General features: G+C 42.0%; 1 protein-coding gene across 1 annotated transcript in view; it reads right to left on the reverse strand.

Moving 5' to 3' along the window:
• The window catches only part of lat (linker for activation of T cells), a 16,340-nt gene extending 5,935 nt beyond the window's left edge, over window positions 1-10,405 (reverse strand). Inside the window, exons 1-11 of the mRNA XM_029635353.2 lie at window positions 10,033-10,405; window positions 8,737-8,851; window positions 8,491-8,530; window positions 8,241-8,272; window positions 8,090-8,147; window positions 7,952-8,001; window positions 7,793-7,825; window positions 5,829-5,871; window positions 4,921-4,997; window positions 3,269-3,364; window positions 1,491-1,580 (exon numbers count right to left, since the gene is read on the reverse strand). Coding sequence (XP_029491213.1) covers window positions 1,491-1,580; window positions 3,269-3,364; window positions 4,921-4,997; window positions 5,829-5,871; window positions 7,793-7,825; window positions 7,952-8,001; window positions 8,090-8,147; window positions 8,241-8,272; window positions 8,491-8,530; window positions 8,737-8,845 — 628 coding nt within the window. The 5' untranslated portion in view covers window positions 8,846-8,851; window positions 10,033-10,405. The remainder of the gene's footprint in view (window positions 1-1,490; window positions 1,581-3,268; window positions 3,365-4,920; window positions 4,998-5,828; window positions 5,872-7,792; window positions 7,826-7,951; window positions 8,002-8,089; window positions 8,148-8,240; window positions 8,273-8,490; window positions 8,531-8,736; window positions 8,852-10,032) is intronic.
• Between the last annotated feature and the right edge of the window lie 216 nt (window positions 10,406-10,621).

The raw sequence follows: 10,621 nt of genomic DNA on the forward strand, positions 1-10,621 counted from the left end.
CATTCAAAACTGACCATTATGACAGTAGTCTGAAGGCTCTGCTAGACATGAAGATATTTCACATCTAGGGATAGTTTAATACGGACCTAATGGCCTTCAGTTTGGAGAAAGTCTAAATATTAATGCATAGCAATAAGAACCATGAACTGTAATCTATGCAGACATTTAATTACCTGACATAGTTGCCAATTTATCAATTCATTGCCACAATACTGTCCACGTTATATCTTTTAAAAAGAGAAGTATGGCACTAGGAAGGTTGATATGTGACAAAACAGATCCTTCACCTGTGGGCTACGTGCATAGTACTTTGTTGTAAGCATGAACTTGTTCCCATGTTCTTACCCAAACTAGGTGCAGCACCTGTTAAAAACGCTAATGTCGCTCAAAACACAGGGATGACGAGCCATGTTAGTAATAAAGTCATCCGTTTATAAAGAGCTCACTCCTTCCAAGGCATAAAGAGCTCCATGGATTATTACAACGGTCAAAACACAGGGATGACGATCCATGTTAGTAATAAAGTCATCCGTTTATAAAGAGCTCACTCCTTCCAAGGCATAAAGAGTTCCATGGGTTATTTACAACGGTCAAAACACAGGGATGACGATCCATGTTAGTAATAAAGTCATCCGTTTATAAAGAGCTCACTCCTTCCAAGGCATAAAGAGTTCCATGGGTTATTACAACGGTCAAAACACAGGGATGACGATCCATGTTAGTAATAAAGTCATCCGTTTATTAAGAGCTCACTCCTTCCAAGGCATAAAGAGTTCCATGGGTTATTTACAAAGGTCAAAACACAGGGATGACGATCCATGTCAGTAATAAAGTCATCCGTTTATAAAGAGCTCACTCCTTCCAAGGCATAAAGAGTTCCATGGGTTATTACAACGGTCAAAACACAGGGATGACGATCCATGTTAGTAATAAAGTCATCCGTTTATAAAGAGCTCACTCCTTCCAAGGCATAAAGAGCTCCATGGATTATTACAACGGTCAAAACACAGGGATGACGATCCATGTTAGTAATAAAGTCATCCGTTTATAAAGAGCTCACTCCTTCCAAGGCATAAAGAGTTCCATGGGTTATTACAACGGTCAAAACACAGGGATGACGATCCATGTTAGTAATAAAGTCATCCGTTTATAAAGAGCTCACTCCTTCCAAGGCATAAAGAGCTCCATGGATTATTACAACGGTCAAAACACAGGGATGACGATCCATGTTAGTAATAAAGTCATCCGTTTATAAAGAGCTCACTCCTTCCAAGGCATAAAGAGCTCCATGGATTATTACAACGGTCAAAACACAGGGATGACAATCCATGTTAGTAATAAAGTCATCCGTTTATAAAGAGCTCACTCCTTCCAAGGCATAAAGAGTTCCATGGGTTATTACAACTGTCAAAAAAGCAGGGATTCTTGATTAAATCAGGAACATCCCTAAAAAGTTGGATTCTAATTCAATGTGCCAATGTGGGCCATACCTTTAGTATTGACATAGTCGTTGCTGCCTTCATCACTGTCGTCACTCTTTCCCAGGTCGACATTCATATTGCCCTCCTCGTCAATGTTTTCTGTGAGAACACAAACAGGATTGAGGTATAGAGTGCATTCAAAATTGTATTCAGACCTTCCCCTTTTCCACATTTTGTTACGTTACAGCCTTATTCCAACATGGATGAAATAGTTCCACCCCCCCCTCATCAAGCTACACACAATATCCCATAATGACAGAGCAGAAACTGGTTATTAGAACATTTTGCAAATGTATTAAAAACAAAACATTTAAATATCCCATTGACGTAAGTATTCAGACCCAATACTTTGTTGAAGCACCTTTGGCAGCAATTACTCCTCAAGCTCTGTCAGGTTGGATGGGGAGCGTCGCTGCACAGCTATTTTCAGGTCTCTCTCCAGAGATGTTTGATCGGGTTCAGGTCCAGGCTCTGGCTAGGCCACTCAAGGACATTGAGACTTGTCCCGAAGCCACTCCTGCGTTGTCTTGGCTGTGTGCTTTGGGTCATTGTCCTATTGGAAGGTGAACCGTCGCCCCAGTCTGAGGTCCTGAGTGCTCTGGAGCAGGTTTTCATCAAGGATCTCTCTGTAATTTGCTCCGTTCATCTTTGCCTCAATCCTGACGAGTCTCCCAGTCCCTGCCACTGAAAAACAACCCACAGCATGATGCTGCCACCACCATGCTTCACCGTTGGGATGGTATTGCCCAAGTGATGAGCGCTGCCTGGTTTCCTCCAGACGTGACCCTTGGCATTCAGGCTAATTAGTTCAATCTTGGTTTTATCAGACCAGAGTAACTTGTTTCTCATGGTCTGAGAGTCCTTTACGTGCTTTTGGCAAACTCCAAGCTGCCTGTCAAGTGCCTTTTACTGAGGAGAGGCTTCCGTCTGGACACTCCACCATAAAAGCCTGATTGGTGGAGTGCTGCAGAGATGGTTGTCCTTCTGGAAGGTTCTCCCATCTCCACAGAGGAACTCTAGAGTTCTGTCAGTGTGACCATCAGGTTCTTGGTCACCTCCTTGACCAAGCCCCTTTTCTCCCGATTGCTCAGTTTGGCTGGATGGCCAGCTCTAGGAAGAGTCTTGGGGGTTGTAAATTTCTTCCATTTAAGAATGATGGAAGCCACTGTGTTCTTGGGGACCTTAAATGCTACAGAATTTCTTTGGTACCCTTCCCCAGATCTGTGCCTCGACACAATCCTGTCTCGGAGCTCTACGTACAATTCCTTCGACCTCATGGCTTGGTTTTTACTCTGACACGCACTATCAACTGTGGGACCTTATATAGACAGGTGTGTGTGCCTTTCCAAACAATCAATGGAATTTACCACAGGTGGACTCCAATGAAGTTGAAGAAACATCTCAAGGATGATCAATGCAAACATGATGCACCTGAGCTTAATTTCGAGCCTCATAGCAAGGGTATAAATACTTATGTAAATAAGGTATGTTAATTTATTTGTAATTATTTTGCTAAAATTTTTAAAAACCTGGGTTCGCTTTAAGTATCAATTTGTTCCCATGTTCATACCCAAACTGGGTGCAGCACCTGTTAAACTCTCCAATATCGCTCGAAATCACAGGGATGACAATCCGGGTTAATAATCCGTTTTAAAGAGCTCACTCCTTCCAAGGCATAAAGAGTACCATGGGTTATTACAACTGTCAAAAAAGCAGGGATTCCAGATTTAAATCAGGAACATCCCTGAAAAGTTAGATCCTATTCAATGTGCCAATGTGGGCCATACCTTTAGTATTGACATAGTCGTTGCTGCCTTCATCACTGTCGTCACTCTTTCCCAGGTCGACATTCATATTGATTTTCATAACCGCGCCACTGTTTTCTGTGAACACACAAAAACACACAGGATTGAGGTATATACTGTATATGTACACTCCAGTCTAAAACCAGTGATGTTTATACTGATAAACCTAGAAGACGGATTTCTATTGCATCACTCACCCTGCTCTTTGTCCTCGTCTGCTTCCACATTGACATATCATATGAACGCGATGTGAATACTCCAGACTGCATTTTATTAGTAATATTTCGTGGCCCATCAAGATGCCTTTTCCTGATTTCTAAACCTCTGTATAAAATGGTCTGCACATGTGCTTCACAAAAACTGGAATGAGGAAATAAATATGCTGCTGCTCGCAACATATCCATTCTAATGGGTGCTCTATTCAAGCTGCGTCGCTGAAGCGTTCCAGATTAGGCACTAGAAATGTTAAGGTCATTTGAAGCGTTCACCTTGAATGCAGCTTTCGCCAAAGCGGGAATATAGCCTTTACATTTCAAATCACGCTGTAAAACTGAACTTCTGCCATAAGGTTTGAATACAGCCCTAAATCAACAAACTCAAGTCTCCTAATCTACATACTGTCATGAATTGGATTTGTGATTTCAACTGAAATGTTTTATTGTGTATGTATTTTGTAATATCCATGTGTTCTTTAAAGTCCTATTCGCACAGGACTAGTATTACTATAGAATGTCATTTATGTGGGAAAAGTATACATTGTCATACTTCAGTAAAAGTAAATAGAAAATTGCTCAAGTAAGTGTCACCCAGTAAAATAGTACTTGAGTAAAAGTCTAAAATGATTTGAACTATACTTAAGTATCAAAAGTAAATGTAATTGCTAAAATATACTTACGTGTAAAAGTAGAAATTCTTCAAAATTCTTTATAATAAGCAAACCAGGCAGCAATTTATTTTTTACTTTTGCATAGCATGGGCCACACTCCAACATCATTTACAAATGAAGCACGTGTGTTCAGTGAGTCCGCCAGATCAGCGGCAGTTGGGATGTTCTCTTGATAAGTGTGTGAATTGGACAATTTTCCTGTCATGTTAGGCATTCAAAATGTAACGAGTACTTTTGGGTGTCATGGAAAATGTATGGAGTAAAAAGTGCATCATTTTATTTTGGAATGAAGTAAAAGGTTGTCAAAAATATAAAATAGTAAAGTACAGATACCCCAAAAAACAACTTAAGTGGTACTTTAAAGTAATTTTACTTAAGTACTTTAGACCACTGGTTATGTAACCATTACCCCAGCATGTCCGTTTTGTCCAGTGGACGTTTCGGACGTTACCAAACTGCCCCTGTAAAAATGACTGACATGGCAGATTCGGATGGGACTAAAATGACAGATTATTCGCACAGGACTCGTATTACTATAGAACGTCAGCTATGTAATTATTACCACAGAATGTCTGTTTTTCCAGTGGACTATTTGGACGGGATTAGTTTTACCAAATTACGGATGTGGTGATTTGTGCTCGTAATTATGTGCACATTACCTGAGCTCCCCCATTAAAATGTATCCCGTCCGAATAGGGCTATAGTAATGAGTCATTTTCAGTCATCTCTCCATCCTACGTTAACCTACCTGTGCTTTGGGAGCTTAGACATTGGTTGGAATGACGCAGAGACCCAGTCCCAGGAAGAACTGATGGTAACACCATTCTATAAAGGAGCCAGAGAGAGGTTACACAAAACCCAAGAGACTCCAGTACTCTATAGCCACAGAAGACAGTCTACACAGTAACAATTGCCACTTTTATCCCAGGAAGTTCTGGAAATGCAAAGTGTAACATTCACAGTGAGGCACTGACATACAGTATACACTGAGTATAAAAAACATTAAGAGCACCTGCTCTTTTCATGACACAGACTGACCAGGTGAATCCAGGAGAATTCCATGATTCCTTATTGATGTCACTTGTTAAATCCAATTCAAACTAGTGTAGATGAAGGAGAGATAGCTTAAAGAAGGATTTTTAAGCCTTGAGCGAACTGAGACATGGATTGTGTATGAGTGCTATTCAGAGGGTGAATGGGCAAGACAAAAGATTTAAGTGCCATTTCGAATGGGGTATGGTAGTAGGTGCCAGGCACACCTGTTTCTGTCAAGAACTGCAATGCTGCTGGGTTTTTCACGCTCAAAAGTTGTGTGATTCAAGAATGATCACCCACCCAAAGAACATCCAGACAACTTGACACAATATGTGAGAAGCATTGGAGTCAACATGGGCCAGTATCCTTGTGGAACACTTTCAACACCTTGTAGAGTCCATGCCCCAATGAATTGAGGCTCTTCTGAAGGAAAAGGGGGGGTTGCAACTCAATATATGGAAGGTAATGTTTGCTCTTCTGAAGGAAAAGGGGGGGTTGCAACTCAACATATGGAAGGTAATGTTTGCTCTTCTGAAGGAAAAGGGGGGGTTGCAACTCAACATATGGAAGGTAATGTTTGGTATACTCAGTGTAATTTGTTTAAATGAAATGAATACTCACAGGTAGCCTGATCCTTGTTCATAGCTGTCCTCGTTGACATACTCTATAGAACAGAGATAGGAGAGACACACACACATGGCTGTCAATCAATCATGTCAGAGAATAAAGTGCCTTTGGAAAGTATTCAGACCCCTGGACTTTTTCCACATTTTGTGACATTACAGCCTTATTCGAAAATGGATTAAATAGAAAAATATGCTCAGCAATCTACACACAGTACCCCATAAAGACAAAGGGAAAAAACAGGTTTGTAGACATTTTTGCAAATGTATTAAAAAAACAGAAATACCTTATTTGCATAAGTATTCAGTCCCTTTGCTATAAGACTCAAAATTGAGCTCAGGTGCATCCTGTTTCCATTGATGTTTCTACATCTTGGAGTCCACCTGTGATACATTAAATTGATTGGACATGATTTGGAAAGGCTCACACTTGTCTATATAAGGTCCCACAGTTCACAGTGCATGTCAGAGCTAAAACCAAGCCATGAGGTCAAAGGAATTGTCCGTAGAGCTCCGAGACAGGATTGTGTCGAGGCACAGATCTGGGGAAGGGTACCAAAACATTTCTGTAGCATTGAAGGTCCCCAAGAACACAGTGGCTTCAATCATTCTTAAATGGAAGAAGTTTGGAACCACCAAAAGGCTTCCTAGAGCTGGTCGCCCGGCCAAACAGAGCAATCAGGGGGAAAAGGTCTTGGTCAGGGAGGTGACCAAGAACCCGATGGTCAATGACAGAGCTCTAGAGTTCCTCTGTGGAGATGGGAGAACCTTCCAGAATTTCAACCATCTCTGCAGCATTCCACCAATCAGGCCACTCCTCAGTAAAAGGCACATGACAGGCCACTTGGAGTTTGCCAAAAGGACTCTCAAACCATGAAAAACAAAATTCCCTGGTCTGATGAAACCAAGATTGAACTCTTTGGCCTGAATGGTAAACGTCACGTCTGGAGAAAACCTGGCACCATTCCCTACGGTGAAGCATGGTGGTGGCAGCACCATTCTGTGGGGATGTTTTTCAGCAGCAGGGACTGGGAGACTAGCAGGATCTAGGCAAAGATGAATGGAGCAAAGTACAGAGATCTTTGATGAAAACCTGCTCCAGAGCGCTCAGGACCTCAGACTGGGGGGCGAAGGTTCACCTTCCAACAGGACAACGACCCTAAGCACACAGCCAAGACAACGCAGGAGTGGCTTCGGGACAAGTATCAATGTCCTTGAGTGGCCCAGCCAGAGCCCGGATTTCAACCCAATCTAACATCTCTGAAGAGACCTGAAAATAGCTGTGCAGCAACACTCCCCATCCAACCGGTCACAGCTTTAGAGGATCTGCAGAGAAGAATGGCAGAAACTCCCAAAATACAGGTGTGCCAAGCTTGTAGTGTCATACACAAGAAGCCTCGAGGCTGTAATCGCTGAAAAAGGTGTTTCAACAAAGTACTGAGTAAAGGGTCGGAATACTTATTTAAATGCTTTTTAATTATGGGGTATTGTATGTAGATTGATGGGGGAAAAAACTATTTAATCAATTTTAGAATAAGACTGAAAACTTAAAATGTGGATAAAGTCAAGGGGTCTGAATACTTTCCGAAGGCAATGGTTTAATGTCCAAATATCTGAATGAATGCGAGTAGGTGCACATGTAGGCAGGTACAGTAGCCTAGCAGTTAGAGCATTGGGACCGTAACCAAAAGGTTGCTGGTTCAAACACCCAAGCCAACAAGGTGAAAAACTTGTCGATACGCCCTTGAGCAAGACACTTAACCCTGGCTCCATATGGCTGACCATGTAAAACAATACATTTCACTGCACCTATTTGGTGTACCGGTATGTGACAATAAAACACACATTTTCACCTAAGGAGCAATGTGCCATTTTTCAAAACTTCTTCAGCAGTTACTGTACACACAAGTTTGAGGCGATCAGTGTTATTGAACATGGCAGGATATTTAACGTTCACATTACCATCTCTTGGACTCTCATAGTCGTCATTACTCTCTGCAAGAAAAAAAGCAAACTATTAAGAAGGAACTGAACTGTGACGTTAGAGATGGCGGTGGAAGGAGGAAGAAAACAAGTGGAGAAAATAGACATCTGATGTAGAGGAAGAGCGAGACATCTCACCATTTTCAGTCGGTGTGACAGAGTTCGGTCTCAGAACGATCTGTGGTGAACTGTGGGATAGAAAGTCAGGTACATTTCACTTGACGGGTAATATGAGTCATTGTGTGTGTGTGTGTGTGTGTGTGTGTAGTAGCTCACATGGGTGAAAGAAGGCTGGAAGGGGGAGCACCCCAGCCTGTGGCAGCAGAGGGGTTGTCTGAGGACGAAGGTTCATCATCATCATCCATTTTTCTGAAGACGTTTCATGAAAAGATTTAGGTAGAACTTTAGTCATCACACACATACTCACATGGTGGGCGGGCCAAGCTAAATCCTAGGGTGCTGAGTGGGGAAGAAATCAGAGCGTTGGTAGAGGTTTGTACATGCACGGATATCAATTGGAGATTTGTGCAAACATTCAGGCGCACTTCTGGTTCTCTCGTCTGGTACACTTACACAGTGCACCGGACATATATTACAAGTGCCACACAAACTTTTGAATATTTGGTTTCATTTTTATTAATAGGCACTGAATCGTTGTTTAATGAAAAAGTGCTTACTGCTGAGTGTAATCCTCACTGTAATGCTGCTGAATGGACGCTGAGGAGAAAGAAAATGAAGTTCATTAAATTAGTTTTAAAAAAATGTCTAATTATTGACATTTAACATTTTTTTTACCAGTTAAGCTGACTGAGAAGAACACTTTCATTTACAGCGACAACATTTACTACATAGAGCCCAATTTAATTCAATAAAACTTTATTGATTCCCTCAAAAAAGGTACAGTAACGAAGTCTTGGTATTACTAGGCAGGTTGTGTCTTCTGCAGCTGAGACACAGGCCAGTCAACAGGATGAGTGACAGGGCAACCGCTCCACTCAGCAGCAACGCATACAGCTGCACAGACACCTCCATCACTGTCTGCAGGAATAACACACAAACTCATCCAGTTAGATGACACTTTTGACACGACACTATTAAAGCATTATTATGCCGTCTTCTCTGACCCAGTTTAAGACTAGTCTTGGACTAAGAAGCAAGTTAAATGGAGATTCTCAATTTAGTGTTTTTTGTTGTTGTGCAAGACAAAAATAATGGCCCCTTAACATTAAAACATTTTTGAAAAATATCACCTCTGAATAAGAATGTGGGTCGTTGTTAAATCATCATGTCATTTTCCTTCCTTGTGGTTTTTGATTCTCCATTTCACACAAGCCGTCTCTAACTTTCTTGCTAACTATCAGCGGTTCAGTTCAGCTTCCTAATGCCAGGAAATGGATTTCCTGCATTTTTAAAAAGTTAGACAATACCAGCACACTCTTAACACACTGTATGTGTAAATCACACACCTTTCTGTATGTCACATAATATCTACAGTACCGTGGCACATAAAACTCCATGCAAAACTGACACATTAAATAAGACTACCTCAAGAGCAGACACGACTACAATGACACTACGGTGTGGTACCATAGTGCTGGCATTTACTAATCTGCAGAACCTTGCTCCCTCCAAACCTTTTAATAGGTAGTGAGATGAACTCAAAAGGGCCCATCATTGTGACAAATGGTGTCTATTTTGTGTCACGACACTCCTCCCGGAGAGAGCCATGAGGAGGGTGACTGTTCTGCAAAATTCAGACTGATCTAGATTTGAGAGGGAGAAGGGGAGCGAGGGACGGCTGATCTGAAGGGCTAGCTCAGACCCAGTTAGGTGGTAAAGTACAGAGCTGCTGAACCTGAGGAGTTCAGAAAACCTGGGCCCTGTGCAGGTGGCCATGACGTTGAAGAACATTCAGATTCAGTCATTAAGTAATTTATATCTATAACATTGTGAATATGTCTCCATTCTGAATTCATAGTGGGTTAATCAACATTGTTGAGTACCAGGGATGGGGTCAATTCCAGAAGTACACTGAAACTCCAATACTTTTCAATGCTTTTCACTGGGGAAAATTTGGAATTGGGTTTACTTTCTGGTTGACCCCAACCCAGGTGAATAAATCAACAAGTTACTTCTTCACTTCTAGCTTCTTCTCTACTAACCTAGAGGTTAAGAAACTAGGCATAAAGTAGGAGTCAATCAGTGAAGGGAGTGCTTACCAGCACGTGTTGTGTAGATTTCCAACAGAGCGTTAGGTCGTAGGTTGCTGATGATCTGCCAGGTGGTCAATGAAACTGGTTCTAAACTGGAGGTCGAGTTCCGGGCCGAGTTGACCCCAATCCAATCCCCAGACCAGCTCAGTCGTCAGCTACACTGAGATGCGCCATTTGATGCATCTGATCTTCTGTCTGTTGCTCAAATCCCTATCCTACCACATGCAACTCTTCCTAGCTGTTCATTTTGTTCACTCTAGAGTTTTCCCTCCCTTTCAGTTAACTGTAAGGAACCTAGACTACAGCAGCTTGACATCGGTGCCTTCCTCGATGCACCTTTTGGTCTGCATGACCTGTTTAGTCGCCTCCTCCTTCCCTTCCTCCCTCACTCTTCTCATCAACTCTCCTACCCCGCTGTCATCTCAGCCTCCCCCAATGTGTCTTTTTTCTAGCATTCTCACAATGTTGTTTCAGATCACCTCTCCCCACCACCGTACCTCTGATCTTATCGCCTCTTTCTCGCTACCTTTCTTAGAGAGACCTGAAAGGCACATTAAAATACAGGGACTGACAAATGTTCAGTTCATGGTTCAAA

The sequence above is a fragment of the Oncorhynchus nerka genome, linkage group LG26 (assembly GCF_034236695.1).
Source record: "Oncorhynchus nerka isolate Pitt River linkage group LG26, Oner_Uvic_2.0, whole genome shotgun sequence".
NCBI lineage: Eukaryota > Metazoa > Chordata > Actinopteri > Salmoniformes > Salmonidae > Oncorhynchus > Oncorhynchus nerka.